General features: G+C 40.6%; 1 protein-coding gene across 1 annotated transcript; it reads right to left on the bottom strand.

Annotated features, from left to right (window-relative positions):
- Positions 1-478: 478 nt before the first annotated feature.
- On the bottom strand, positions 479-10,406 carry LOC310938635 (monocarboxylate transporter 2; the record flags this gene model as incomplete). The annotated part of the gene is made up of 4 exons (XM_083903178.1): positions 10,190-10,406; positions 3,661-3,804; positions 1,183-1,986; positions 479-759 (listed from the first exon to the last, which is right to left on the bottom strand). Exons 1-4 carry the CDS (start codon positions 10,401-10,403, stop codon positions 479-481), a joined length of 1,443 nt encoding a protein of 480 aa, XP_083759304.1. The 5' UTR covers positions 10,404-10,406.
- Between the last annotated feature and the right edge of the window lie 6,012 nt (positions 10,407-16,418).

Raw genomic sequence — 16,418 nt, 5'->3', positions numbered from 1 at the left:
AAAAGCAACATTCAACAAACTGCAGCAGTTAATTGACTGATTTTCTAAGTATCAACATAGAAAAAATAAGCAGATTTGATTCACAGTCCCCAGAACAATAATCTCATACCCTGTCTGTAACTACAATTAGGTCATATTTTTTGTCCCTAAGTTTTATTCATTTATTTACAATAAATGTGATATGAGGCGATTGTGTCCAAAAATAAAATAAAATATAGTTTTATACTACTTTCCTCAGTCATTTTCTGACTCTTTATATGCATACGATACCTTTTTTTTTTTCTCAGGTGACTATTTCAGTCATAGCTTTTACTCTTTCACAATCAGATACGCCTCGTAGGTTTCTACAATACAATCCGCCGCTTAGAGAAATGCAGTGGACCCTAAATGGAGCCTGGTGGAACACCCACAGACGCCTCTAATCCTCTCTAATCATGGACCTCAGTTTGATCGTTGTTGACAGTTGAAGCATAAGGCTCTAGATGTTGGTTTCCTGCTGCGTAGGATCCTCATCTTTCTGACCTTTGTTGATCATCTCCTCAGAGGCCTGGGTTTCCCCATCGGCCGCCGCCAGAGCCTTAAGCTGGTCTGGGTCTTCTGTTTCAGTCCGTTTGTACTTTTCTTCTCGTTTGCGCTCACGATCCAAGAGTCTGTAGTTGATGAAGTTTCCGATGAAGAGCCAAATGCTCCCCAGGATCACGACAGCGCCGCAGCAAAAATACATGTACTTGTAGTTTTTTGTGACGTCTACCAGTTTCCCTGTAACACAGCACAGAGTTTTGAAAGTTATAATAGCTGCACAAAGTACCACAAAATAGAAGTGATATTTGAGATCTGGCCATGTATTGTGAAATCTTGTACACAGTTCAGAAAAATTGTGAAAAGTGATATTAGCTTATTTGCTGAAAGGCTAACTCTCTATGTGATGGGCTACGTTCAGGCTAACTTAGCAAGCAAGCTTATGTGCCTGTTCAGTACATGCATGCTCTCAGTTGGTGTTAGAGGTTAGCTCAGTTAAGCTCGCGACTGCAAATAACAGATATGTCACATAATAAGCGTAGCTTAATACGTACTATAGAACATAACCTACATGAATCTGATAGCTAAGGGTAATTGAAATGTCTTTCAAATCGTATATTTTTAAGTAAACAAAATATGTTTACATAGAGATGGAAATCATACCTGCAAGTGGTGGACCAAGAAGGACTGGACAGCATTCCACAATGGTGGTTAGGCCCACAGCACTGGAGAACCTCTGAGGCCCAACGAGGTCCATCAGTGTTTCAAACAGCACTGAGCTGACCATGCCAAAGGCAAAGCCAAAGAAAATCGAATACACAACTAGACCAGTGTAGGATTCCACCAAAGGACAAAGGATGTGGCAGACACCATTGTACAGTACAGCGAAGCTGAAAAAGTATTGGATCTTTGGCCGAACCCATCGTGAATTGGCCAGTAGGCCCATGGATGGCCTGGCAAACATGTCAACAAAAGCCAGGATTGAGAGCAGGAAAGCAGCCGAGTACTCGTCCACACCCATGTCCTTGGCATAGGCTGCAAGGAAGACGATAGGTGCGAAGAAGCCCAGGAACATGATGACGTTGCCAACGAGGTAAATAAGGAAACCACGGTGTTTGAACAGAGTCAAGTCTAAGTAACTGTTGACTATTTTCCAGACGGAGCGTTTCTGTTTGGTAGTGGTAGGGATGACGGCCAACTCTTCGTCTTTCTTGGCCGCATTGGGCGGCGGCCCCAAAGGTCTCATGAGGGCACCAGCCACACAGCAGTTTAACAGCAGGCCACCCAGGATGAGGAAGCTGCCTCTCCAGCCAAAGTTGTTGAAGAGGTACTGGTTAAGAGGGGCGAGGGTGCTGAGGAACACCGGACTGCCTGCCATCGCCAGGCCATTAGCAATGGGACGTTTCTTGAAGAAGTACCTTCCTATCATAGTCAGCGCTGGCTGCAGGTTGAAGGCAAGTCCAAGACCTATGAGAAGATATTGCAGAAATAAATGAACAACTGTTATTGCAACAACCTGTGAAAAAAGAACATGACGAAAAGGATCGGACAGAAGTACACGAGTACCTCTGATCTCTGTAGTTAAAATAAGCTAAATAATACCTCTGTTTTTAGCCATTGGCTCACAGCAGTATTGTCTTTAGTGACTGGTAATATATTTGTCAATTCAGTCATTGCTTCAGACTATTCTTGTTTCAGGCTTCTCCCTTTAGGGGTTGCCACAGTGGATCATCTGCTTCCGTCTTGCCTTATCCCCTGTGTCCTCAAATGACAGACCCATCTCACTGATAGTGAAAATAGGATTGCCACTAGGTCTCTCTCAAACAAAAGAAGATCTAGTTGGTCAACATTGGGAAGCAGTGTGGGATCATGGGAATTTAGGGGCCAATTCCAATTCCTATCTTAACCCTCAAGCTCAAGCCTTAATCTTAACTGGCCTCAAAACCAAGTGTTGAGGGTTATTTTGTCACTTAGAAATGGGACACCCCTTAAATGCAGATACGTCTTCAGACTGTAGGGGGCAGAATAACGCCAAAGCTGCGTCCAGTCTGTCAACTCCAAATAAGAAGAAGAAGAAGAAGACATTTACGTCAGGATTATTTATTCTGATCCGTTTGTCAGTCAAGTTATTAGGTTGTCAGTTAGTTATAAGATGATACTCATACAAATATTCAGCTGACAGTTACCACACACCACGACTTATTGAAAAGTAAACCACACCGGCCGACTATTGACAAAAGATGGTCAAATAAAAATAAATGTTAGGCAACAATGACGTCAGTAATACATAATATGGGCCTAAACTAAGATCATTTTTATATCTCTATTAACAAAGAAAATACTTCATTTGTATCGCACTCGCTTCGCTGCTTTTGACGCCATCTTTGTTATGTGAAAACACGCAATGCATTCTGGGTAGCCCTTGCTCCCAAGGGTGGTCTCAGAAAATCTCAATATTGAGGGCGATACAGACCAACATTAAAAAGTCAGTGTCCCTGAATATTATTTCTGAGGATTTAAAACATGTTGGAAATGTTTAAATTAACAGCTAAAATCTTGTTGCTCTTACAGTGTTTTCATGATGATACTTGTTGACGTGACATCAATAGCAGCTGAAACAAAAACAACTTAATTGTCTTCTCTCTCGATCTGGGACTGTTACCTTCAGCCCGGTAAGTTATGGCAGTGATTTGGACACAGAGTTTTTTTTGTTTAAATCGATTTCCGATCTTGCAAAATAGGGGCGTGTCTTGATACTGTAGGAAAATTAGCAGCAGTGGAGGAGGTTTAAGCTCTCTGAGCACGTCCTCTAGTGATTAAATGAAGAATTTATCAGGATTTCAAGAAATCAGTAGCCTGAAATATGAATAATATGCAATAAAGACGCCTAATTAGAGAGATTGTCAGCATTTATCAGAAGGTCGAGTGTTGTCTGCTTCACTTGCCACACTTTGAGTAAATTGTTGGCACATAAAAAATTAATTATAATGAAATAAAGATGAAAACCAGAATAGGCTAAATAACCTGGAACAAAAATACTCAGTTGCTAAGAGGTTTATTTTTAATCTGCTGTAAAAAAAAAAAAAGGGTAATGAAATTAAGTGAAAATGGACAGAAATAAGAGGATTTAGACGTACTTACCCCCGATAACACCGATGCAGAGGTAAAGCTGCAACACATTACTGCAGAAGGAGGCTAAGATCATGCCAGTGGAGCAGAGGCAGCCTCCCATCAACACGATGGGCCTGCAGCCATACTTGTTGACGAGTACGCTGCTGATGGGACCTGGAAAAATCAACACACACGTCAGGGATTGACAGCACAGGATCGGCTGAAGTGAGTGAATAATGATTTAATCTCATATGTGCTGCACACCAGCAAGAGCCGGGCTTCTATTTACAGCCGCAATCAAGCTGCATACATTTTTAACCACTGCACACTCATCGCTTTGTTTCAAATCAATAACACAAGTGACAGAGTAATAAATGAGAAAAGACACATGAGAATTTCATTTTCTACACAATGTGTTTCAACACACAATACAGTGCATATATATACGCCATGTTATGTTCTGCAAAGCTGACTAAAGTCTTTTTAACTACTTTGTAAAGCCACAAAGGCAAATTTCCACTTGTGTGGACCCATGCATTCATCTTCTACCACTTTATCCTCCACATGAGGATCGCAGGGGCGCTGGTGCCAATCCCCTGACATGGGGCGAAAGGCATGTTGCTGTCAATCACAGAGCAGTGGCGGTCTCTGGTCTTTGAAACGAGACGCTCGTTTCAGGCTCCAGTTATTTATACAGAAACTCTGCAAACGAACAACGAGACGGCAAAAAAAGGCCCAGTTGCCGTCGCGTATGTTTCTTCAACGCTGTCAATCAAAAATCTGTCTGACAGTTCGTCCAATCGTCATGCAGAAGCCCAGTCTGCACCAGCCCACTGCTCCACTCACCCCAGAGAAGCTGAGCTTCCATGGAAGTGACATTTTGAGGCTAAAATCTGGGAGAATGCTTAGCACTTTTGAGGAGAAAAAACATTGAGCACCTCCATTTATTAATTAAAATATCAATATTTGCTGTGGCATATCGGTTATCATATTGTATATATATATATATATATATATATATATATATATATATATATATATATATATATACACACACACACACAATTATGTACACATATATATATATATATATCAAGTATGCACCGATTAATCGGCCAGCTATCGGAATCGGCCGAAATCGGTGACCAGCCGATCAGTCAGAATATTCCGATTTTAATAAGCCGATCAAAATGCACTCGTTAGTTCAGCATGTTCAAATGTATCATGACAATTGTTTTTGTATTTTTATATATACTTCTATTTTATAGTGATTCGTTTTTTGTATTTTTAGTTGGATATTGGATGTGAACTGATTGTATTTCTATGTTAAAATGTTCTATTAAAGAGAAAAGATGCAAAAATATATATCTTTCTGTATGCTGAAAAGTGGTTTAAAAAAATTTAAATCAGAATCAGCTAAAATCGGTATGGGCAGGTCAAACTTCTTGAGAAATCGGAATCGGCCCCAAAAACGGCAATCGGAATTTTAAATACAGGAACTAAGAGAGAAGAGTCATGAAAGTTTTTTTCTCTTAAATAATACTCTCATTAAAAGAAGATTTCCGTTCGGCCTCGGGCGATTTTAAAAGCCACAGTGATCCAGGGAGTCATCGGACTTAATTTGCTCTTTAAAAAAAAAAATTATAATAATTGACCTTGAGGAAAAGTTCTCCTCATTTGCATCCACGGCAGTGATAAGTGTTCACAAGGGCTCGGCGAGATGAGGAACCCCCTGTGTCTGCACATTACCTCCCTCAGAAAAAGGCTTCACGTCTCCCGGGCAGACACAGCGTGGACTAATCCACAAACCAAACCTAATATACAGAGATTCAAAAAGCAAATGACACATAAGAAAAATGTGTCTTTGCAGCTTTTTTTGGACAATTGTCTTCTTTTTCACGCGGTGGAGCCAAAAGTGTGATGACAGATGCTTGTGATGCCTCTGCAGACTGTGTTGGTACAGTCCAGATGATTGTTTGCTACTTCACCTTCAATGGAGTAGAACCAGAGATGTTCCACACATTAGGAGGACGGTTTAGCTTGTTTGTGTTAATTATTCATTATCAGAGTAAACGACACAAAATCACTGTCGACTTCTTCTGGCGAGCTCAGAGAGCATGGATGCAGGAAAAGATGTGCTGTCTCCCTCTGCTGGACAACGTGGGAATTATTTAAAGGAGACATATTATAGCCTATTTCTCTTAAGTGAACCTATTTCCCTAGTGTCCTAACGAACATGTCTGTGACATGGTCAGGATGAAGCACCACAGCAGTTCAATCACCTGCTAAAACAGCCCTGTTCACAACGCTCTGTTTTGAGAGCCACTGGACACGTAAATCCTCTGAGGCTGGAAGTTTGTGTAGAACTCTGTGCTGCACTGTGGAGCCAATAATAGAACACTTTGCGCACTTCCAGATAATATCGCCCTCGCCTGCACTCTCGCGTTTTTCAGGGACAAAATGAAGCTCCACAGGACAACAATTCTAGGTACGTCTCACTGTGACGTAGCAATGAGTGCAGAAGTCAATATTGCATGTTTTATCTCCTGTACTTAGGCTGAGGAGGAGCACAAAAACATGACTGAGTCCTGTTTTTTCACACTTTGCCGACTGATAGGGCCTCCAGAGTCCCAAATATAAGTATTAAAATGATTAAAAAGTTGATTTTGCATCATATGTCCCCTTTACAGTATGCTGTGCTTCTATGCTGTATAATGTTTAAGTGTAACAGGATTTGTCGGTTATTCCAGTAGTGGATTACTTAGTTAGTTGTCATGGTGCTGCTCAAGAAAAGAGGATTTTGGATATTACACTGAAAACAGATTGGAGTTAAAATGTTGCTTTTCTGGTGTAAGAAGTGTCTGACAGTTCTCTGAAGAGACGCTCAAGGATGACCTTTAATCTGAGGTCCAGAGGAGTCATCGTTCTCACAGATCGGAGAAATGGACGACCTTTTTCCAAGGAGATAAAGAAACTATCTACATTTTGTACAATTAAGGAATTATAACATGTTGCATTACAACTGTGTGAACTAATGGGACCCCACCTTGTTGGTGTATATATTGTATGGTACGGTCAGGTCAACTATTCTACATCCGCACAGATCCACTCCACTTTCCCACATGTGAAATCATGCCAGTGATTCTGTTCGATCCAGTTCAGAGTGTGCAAACTGCATCTCACATTCCATTTTAATAGCAGTGATTTTCACCAGGAAATGACCCACATTTGGACAAAAGCACTGGGACGTCTGCTGAACATGACACCAACAGGGACTGTAGTGACATATTCAAATACATATTTGGTTTCCACACTACTTTATACAATACATAATACTTTCATCAAGATTTTGATTTGTTTCTACACTAATGCTGGACGAGAAGGCCTGGCTCCTGGCTCTCTGTTCCAGTTCATCTCAGGTCTCGATGGGGTCGAGGTCAGGGCTCTGTCAAGTTCTTCTACACCAAAATCGTCAAACCATGTCTTTATAGTCGTTGCTTTGTGCACTCACTGGAGGCACAGTCATGTTGGAATACAAAAACTGCTGCCACAAAGTTTGATGCAAAGCATTTTCCAAAATGTCTTGGTGTTTTTATGATTGCCCTTCATTTGAGATAAGGGGCCTAGCCCAAAGCCTGATAGAAACACCTGAATTCATTACTTAACAGGTGTGGCAAAATACTTATGTCCATATAGTGTATGTGGGTAATGTAGGACTTCTGGGGTTAGAACTGTGCTACACCTGGAATCATTCTGGAGACGTTTGCATAGATTCATCCATGTTAGGTCTGTTCGGACCAAAAAATGAGATCATGCAGACCTCGTTTTTCATGCGCAAACAGATGTTCTTTAGTGTTGAAAGTTAATAAATCACTTAAAACAAATGTGACAAATAATCAGTTTAGATGCGACACAAAGTAAAAGGTCATTTGTGGAATATAAATCAATTGGACTAGTTATTTTTTTCTGGACATCTGACGCTGTTCGTCATTATCAGGCAGCCTGCAGTAACACACACACACACACACACACACACACACAGATGCAGCGGGGGGGGGGGATCAGGATGATGTTAAACATTCAAACAGTGATCGCTTCATCAGCGTAAGAGACAGAACAAGAGAGCAGGTGTTTAATGAATAGCTGATGAGCACAATCAATATGAACAAATGAGCAACAGGAGCCGTTCGCTCAGTAACTGCACACATCGACAGCATCAGCACATGATAACGACACACAGTCACAGTGAGACAGAGGCAGCAGATGGGGATCGATGATGAGGGCGACACACTTCATTTTAAATGTTTTATCTCTTAATGAGAGCTGAGGTCAAACAGAAGCAAACCTCCTCAGATCAAACGCACTTCAGACTAAACGGTCAAAGCTTTTGCAGAACTGACCACGACTTCTGCAAATGTCTTGACATGTTTTTCCGCCACAGAGTGAACGATTAAGGGATTAATTAACCATTAAACAATAATTGTGTCATAAAACTGAAAACAACTCAAATGTGATTGTTTAGCTTCGTAACGGAGCTGTTTGTTTTCACGACATTCGTCTTTCTATGAAACGCGTTGTGACGCAGCAACCTGCATGCACTGAGGTCGGCAAGGACATATGGAGGTCAATTAAAGCTGCAGTAGGTAAGATCACAGGAAAAGTTGTTTAGCTTCACGTTCCATCACAGCGCGTTAAAATAAATAAATGAATCCATGCAGAATAAAGGTTTTCTCTTTTGTAAAAATGTGATTATAGCCAACAGGTAAAACAGGATCATTCTTCTAATTTGCAATTATTATTTTATTATTATTTATTTTACTTATTTATTTTTTATCATTTTCATGGGATAAATATACAAAACAAAATAGTACATATAAGACTGGTCCACAAGGAAAGAAAAAGAAAGACGCCTTATTTATCTAAATAAATAATAAATACAGGTCCACGTCACACGTTTGTCCTCAATTCTGGATTTTGTCCATGGAAACTAATCCACCTTTAACACCTGAGCCTCAAAATGGCCGTCTTTTTTTGCTTATTTTAACCATAAAAGGGCCAGAAAATGTCCTTTAACTCAGTGCTTTTGTCCATTTTAATATAACTTTAAACATCATTTACTGCATGTTAAAATTTAAAATGAAGAAAAAGAAAGTATTATGGAAAAAAAACACTGTATGAACACAGGATTTGCGTGTGAAATTTTAAATTTGAACAGTATAAAGCATATTTCATTTCATGTTTTTTTTGTTGTTTTTCTCGATGTCCAAAAAAGGCCAAAAAATGTAAACTTTTCGCCGTTAAAGACGCTGATTCGCCGGCTTCCTGCGACAGTGTGAGTGAAATTACCGTAATAACCACATGTTTTGGCTTTGATGAACAAACTGTCTGAAGTTTTCCAACACAAACCGTTTTGTAAGGATGTTTATGCAAAGTGTCTGCGATTCACTCTGTGTTAAAGGGTTTAGTCCAAATTATAAATCAGTGCCACAGATTCACCATCATCACAGATGTCAGTTTCACCATAACAGTTCGTCCTTGTTAACATTTGAACTTGACTTTGTGCTGTTTCAGCAGAAGCAGGGATAAAAGAGGAGATACTGACACCTGTTGACCTAATGCTGCACTAATGTTTGCGTACACTGGGGTTGTGGGTGACGGGGGGGGGGGGGGTGGGGTACTGCATGGGGGGTGAAAGGAGGAGTTCATCACAGTGCAAACGTACAGAGACAAACATCCACTCTCACACTCACACCTACAGTGTGTTGAAACTTGAAACAGAGCGTTATATGATATTCAGTGACTTCATTCTCTTTGGCCTGATGCTGCTGCACAGGGAGAAGCCTCTGAACAAGTGGATCAAACTGACGCTCACTTTAGTGTCTGCTTCTTTATTTATTTATTTTTATTTTAAAATCCACGTGTGTATTTACATCACGTAGACTTCACATCTCTGCTGTAACCAGTGGATACAGGGAAAACACCAGAGCTGCTTACATTAAATTGCATTAGATTTCATTCATTCACACCCTGAACAGGTCGCAAGTCCATCGCAGGGCAAACAAAGGGATGAACAATCATTCACTCATCACTGTGTAGCCCCTTACATCAGACCTGTGCTGTATATTATATATATCAGCTGTATATTGTAACACTAAATTACAGAATGTAACACTAAATATAGTTGCTAGCATTAGTTTTATAATAGTCATAATATGTTGTAATAACGCTGTTCAATGTACTACATTACATTTTATTTTTCTCTATTTTCCGGCCTCCTTTTGACCAGAATAGATGGTCATTGGCCCTCAGGTCATTTGAGTTCAACACCCCTGTTATAAAGTGCCTTGTTCGACATGTTTTGTTTTGTCCAAGCACTAACTCATGACTTATGACTCTCACAAACTCACTCAATAACATAACTTAAAACTGGTGCAAACCAATTAACTTCACAAAAATCTGGCAACGGCCGGTATTTATCCTCCGACCCCGACTGGTGGTTGCAAACCCCAGGGGTTGAGAACCGCTGTGTTGGATAAAGATGTAAAAACCCAGGACTCACCTGCAGCATACATGACCGCGAGCATGATGGAGGAGATCCATGCGATCTGACTGTACGACGCATCGAAGATGATCTGGATGTCTTTGAAGAAGACGGTGATGGCCTTGGGGAAGGCGTACGAGAAGCCGATGGAGATGAACGAGGCCAACACCACGGCCCAACCCCAACCGCCATCTGGTGGAGGCACTGCAGATGGACCTGCAGGGGGCGGCATCTCTGGCCCACCTCAATGTTGACTATTCACTGCAAAGACAGAGACGATATTTAAGCCTTTTTACTCTGTAGTTATTATTATTTTCACACTCGAATACAACAATCTGAAGCACGACATTTGAAGTAACACGAGTAAATCACATATTACCAGTTGCAGCTCGTATTGACAGTAAACAGCAGCCGAACCAGGTCAAAAGCTTTGTCCTTGTGTTTTCATACACACGAGACTAACCTGCTGCAATGTGACACAAGAGTGAAGAGGACATACCAGAGGTCTGTATCCTGGAGAGGGCGTGTCCAAACACACACACACACACACACACACACGCGCGCAGTCATGTGTTTCAGAGGACACTTACTCTACCAGAGATACAGACCAGCCCACTATTCACCTTGAGCAGCAAATGAAGCAGAGGCCAGTGTTTAATAATCAGGTTCTTCTGTGTACAAAGCAAACACAGTCAGGTCACCGTGGACAAAACGTCATTATTTTATTGTCAAGGGTGACATGGAGAGAACATGGACTGGATCAGATTAAAAAAAGAGCAAAACTGTCCGTAAACTGAAAATATCATGTAAATGTGATCCACAGCCATGGACACAAAGTTTATGAACATTTCACAATAAAACAGAAGCAGCAGGATTTAGTCAGTCGATTGCTGGTTATGGCTGGTGGTGGCAGTGCCGGACAGTAACGGAGTACATTTACTTGAGTACAGTACTTAAAGGTGAAGTAAGTAGTTTATAGTGCCATCTAGAGGAGAGGCTGAAATTTACAACAAAGAACTGTCCTCAGCCGGTCAAATGTCGTCCTCGTCGTCTTTCTCCGTGTCAGCAGATGAGGTTCGTGAGGCGAGGGAGAGGGCGGAGCTACCACGGCCGTAGCAGACGAAGCGGAGAGAGTGGAGGCGTTTTGAAATCATGTTTTGGCGTCATGTGGCGCCACCTACCGCCATCTACCAATCATTGCAGTCAGTAGAGTCTCAGCTGCCGAGCAACCACGGGTTGAACCAGTTACGTCAAAAAACTAAACCTAAAAGACCTCAGTATTTTGACTTTGAATGTAGTAACTGTTTTTGGCCACATTCTTACATATGGCACCTTTAAGTAAACATCTGACTGTAGTACTTTTACTTGTACTTGAGTAAAATTTAGCAAGGGTATCTGTACTTGTACTCAAGTAATGAAGCCGAGTACTCTGTCCGCCTCCGCCTTTTCTGGTTTATTTGCCACATAGAGCAAATAAATAATAAAAACATTTAAAAAGTACAAAGGTAAAAGTAATTAAGCATGAAAAACCACAACCTGTTTATGTCCAAATCTAAATGAATGACCAGGAATTGGTTCTCATCAAGCAAATATCACAATATATATATCAATCATTTTGCTCACATCTGTAATCAGTGGTTTACAGAAACACAGTGATGCAGCACAATGATAAAGGGACGACTGTGATGTTTACAGACAGCAGAGAGTGCAGCTGTAGTAGTTGTGCTGCGTCTGACCTCATTAGCTTCACCTCTCTGAAGCATCCAGGAACAGTTTACAGCTGTATAATTAAGCTGTGATGCAAACGGAGACGTTGGCAGCAGCTCGTGTGGTTTTACATGAAGGAAACAGCCTGTAGACGAAGAACCAACAAGTCTGTTTACGCTGCAGAGTCACAACTGAACAATTACATCAGGCTAACCACGCTAGACATGGATCAGTGAGTCTGACTCTGCAAAAGTGTAAGTGAAGAGCGACATAGAAGAACAGGTACGAGTTAAAGGGGCCTTTCGCCAATTTTACACACCAAGGTCAGTTCATGTCTAATGATTAGACCACCTAGTGTGTGTGTGTGTGTGCACACTTGCATCTGACCCTTTTCTGGCATAAAAACTGACCTTGTCAGGACCAGAAATCTTCAAGGAGACCAAAGCCCTACGAGGGGAAAACCTATGTTAGGCACTGACTGGTTATGGTTAAGGTTAGACATGATGGAAGTCAATGCAGTGAGGACACATGGTCGACAGAGTGCATTTCCTAGTAAAGAGGTTTACTATAAAAGTTTCCAGTCTGTCGAGATCTACTGGTTCACACAGTCGTCTGCCAACTATTTCACCATTTGATCTGTCACTCAGTCCATTCCACAACTCTACTCTTCACACATTTCTTTACCAAATCAAAATTAAAAACGACTCGATTTTCCAATTTCTAATTTTTTGCTGAAATGAAAAATGGAAAAAAACGGATAACGAGCGTTTCCCCTTTGATCCAACTTTGATAAATGCAAGTTGCATGACCAGTAGGGATGCAACGCTCCAGTTGTCCCACGGTTCGGTAGCCTATGCATCACGGTATTTTGGGCCACGGTATCAGTACGGTTACAATTTCTTAATATAAAACTACTCAGACTAGCAACGGCAATATTACATTGTAAAAATAATTAAAAGCACAGATATAATCACAGCACAAACCACATAAACCACACATATTAAACGTAAAGTTTAGTCCTATCCAATAGAAAAACTATAACTACAAAGACACCGCGCTGCTCCAAGTGAAAGAGACGACGATGACGACGTAAATGAGAGTCTTGCTCAGAGTCTCACTGTATGTGAATGTGGAGCCAACTTCAGCGTCGTGATGCGAGGACGACGTTTAACCAGAGCTAACCTGTGCCTTTCAGCTCCTTTTTAAGTCGCCCTCCACACTGATAAGATCTTACCTTTCAGTCATAAAAGGTCATATTTTAAAAAGACACAATCACCTGGAGACGTACATCACATACATTCCTTACTTCTCTTCCATTTATCTGTTCCAACAAGTCTCTCCTCAGACCACAGCAGCATTTGCATATAGTGTCTATAGTGTTCAGCTTGTAAGGATCCTAATAACTAAAAATCTATATTATATATATACTGTAGATATACATATATATATATATATATATACACACACACCACTTTTTTATATACAGTCAAGTCCATAAATATTGGGACATCGACACAATTCTCTTCTTGTTGGCTCTATACATCACTACAATGGATTTGAATTGAATGATACAAACTTAAACTGCAGACTTTCAGCTTTAATATGAGCCTCCCATTTTTTAGGGGACCAAAACTAATGGGACAAACTAAACGATCATAAATCAAACTTTCATTGTTTAATACTTGCAAATCCTTTGCAGTCAATTACAGTCTGAACAGCAACAGGTTACAAATGCAAATGTCACTCCTGGAATCAACTCCAGAACTTTGACCTTTGTTTAATTAAAAAATAGCCCACACCTGTCCATGAAATAGCTTTTCAGTCAATTGTCCCAATACTTTTGGGATTTGGATCTAAATACACCTCAAATTAAAGCTGTGTGTTTCATTTCAAAATTTCAAATCCATTGTTGCAGTATATAAAACCAAAAAGAAGAGAATTGTGTCAATGTCCCAATATTTATGGACCTGAGTGTACATATATATATATATATATATATATATATATATATATATATTTTATATACCACTACATTTACAGCCTAATTTCTTTCCATTTTTTCTGCTACTTGTTGTGTATTGTTATTTTATTTGGTGGTAAAGTCAACAAGACTCAACTGCAGCTCCCATCATAAATAAATGATGTGTTTCTTTGTTTTGTTTCCCACCTGTTTGATCAGGTTACAATGTTCAGTTCAGACTCATATAAAAGTACTACGGGATAAAGATGACGTAAACTTGATGGCAACAACAAAATGGTACATATACACAAATATAAAGCAACATAGAATTGATTTAAGTTTTCGGCTTCCTCACAAACATCGCTCTGTTTTAGTCGCCACCAATTCTTGCAAAAACTAGCATACATCTGTACGTTAGGCTGCTGTCATAATCCACAAATGTACACAATAAAATACAAAAACCACCAGTTGCTCTGGTGTCACATGGAGCCACATGATCACAGTTGTCTCGCAACAAACACATTTTCTCTCTGGAGTTTATAGACCATTGGGCAGCCATGACGTTGCATTGCTGCATCATTAATAAACCTTTTAGACGCCTGCAGGTAAATCCTATTATTAGTGTCTCGACCAAAAGGGAAATAGTGGGATTAATGACACTGACTCATTTTCAAGGTGTCAAAAACAACAATTTAACGCAACAAGTAACCGAACCTGTCAAGTCCTCATGAACCTGTCTGACCAGCAACACACACACGCACGCACGCACACACACACACACACACACACACACACACACACACACACACACACACACACACACACACACACACACACACACACACACACACACACACACACACACACACACACACACACACACACACACACACACACACACACACACACACACACACACACACACACACACACACACACACACACACACACACACACACACACACACACACACACACACGCACACACGCACACACACACAGCATTGCGTGTTGCTAGGTTAGTTCATTCATTGTGATCTGCATATGCTTGAAATGCTCTGCTGCCTTCACCTTGGTAAAAAGGACAAGAAACAAAATGAGTTACACACAACACACCTAAGTGTTTGTGTGTGTGTGTGTGTGTGTGTGTGTGTGTGTGGGGGGGGGGGGGTGTGTGTCCAAGGACATTACTTAGTACTTTGGCAGAAAGCCTGAAAGAGAGTGTTCTTTGTGCAGACAGGAGCTCAGGTTCATGTTAGACCCCAGTGTTGTGTTTCAGGTGAGATTCATTGACGGAGACACAGGTGGGTGTGGCTTAAAGAGTGAGACGATGGAGAGAAACACACTAAAAGTCACCGAGCGTTTGCCACCATCGTGACAGAATATGCAGCAACAACAATTACTAGCGTACACATTGAAGCGTACAACATCTGTCAAAATACACGTTTATCTCATCGAGATAAAGTTGTAAGTCATTTCCCAGCATTACATATTTTGAATAGTTTTGTCAGATGCCATGATACTATAGCCGTGTGGTTGATTTTGTATAGTATGGTACATTTTTTTGTTATTAGGAATAGTACCAAAATATTCTGGCCCATCTGCTCCAGTTTTTGAGTAAAATGGTACAGACCGGCTCCACCCAAGACATTCAGCTGATTGGTCGACAGAGTAACATCCGTCTTAAGGCCCTAATATACTTCTGCACTTGATGCGCAAAACTGAACTTCTGCCCCACAGGTAGTTGGAGTAAAAGCCCCGTTCACAAAAGCACAAAAATACATAGCGACAACAGAGGACGTAGTCGCAAAGGAAACGATGCCAACTCTTCTCTTCCCATCACTGTGGTACAAGTTGATCTTGATCTCATCTGTCCAGAGGATGTTCTTCCAGAATTATAACAGCTTTTTTAGGTGTTGTTTGACAAATTCTAATCTTGTCTTCCTGTTTTTGAGGCTCACCAATGGTTTCCATCTTGTGGTGAAGTCGAACTACGGTAAAAGGTGCCATATCATGTAAGAATGTGGCCGAAAACAGTTACTACATTCCTAAAAATGCCTGTATGTCGTCTGATGAGTGCATTTCACAACAGCTAACGTTGATGGAAAGTCTTTGCTTATGTGTAAATATTGCAGAAAGACGTAGTTTGGCACAAAATGCAGCAGCAGCATATTGCAAAGTGCCAAAACATTTTCCCCATAGCTCAAAACATGCATTAATATTTTGAACTGTATAATTTTGCATATGCATGTCTGCTTATGACAAAACAAAACGTTTAGATTTATATGACACAGTTTCTTTAAATTATCCAAAATGTCCCATAGAAAGAGGAGGTGGAGAAGTCCTTTCACGCTCTGGAAAAGGAAACTTGACCTCTGTGGTCAGCAGCTGCCAACATGACCATGACCATAACCATGACCATAACCATAACCATGACCATGAACACACCTTCCTCTACTCTATCACTAAGTTTCTCTAATAGTTCATAATTAACCCATTTGGCAAGTATTTAAATGTCAATCAAGCCACTTCTTGCTTCTCTTTCTTGTTATCAACTTGGCATCTTATCTCACTACACTGA

This window comes from Microchirus variegatus (genome assembly GCF_963457635.1).
Source record: "Microchirus variegatus genome assembly, chromosome: 16".
Lineage (NCBI taxonomy): Eukaryota > Metazoa > Chordata > Actinopteri > Pleuronectiformes > Soleidae > Microchirus > Microchirus variegatus.
The sequence above is the reverse complement of the archived record's forward strand: the minus strand, read 5'-3'. Positions and strand labels throughout refer to the sequence as shown.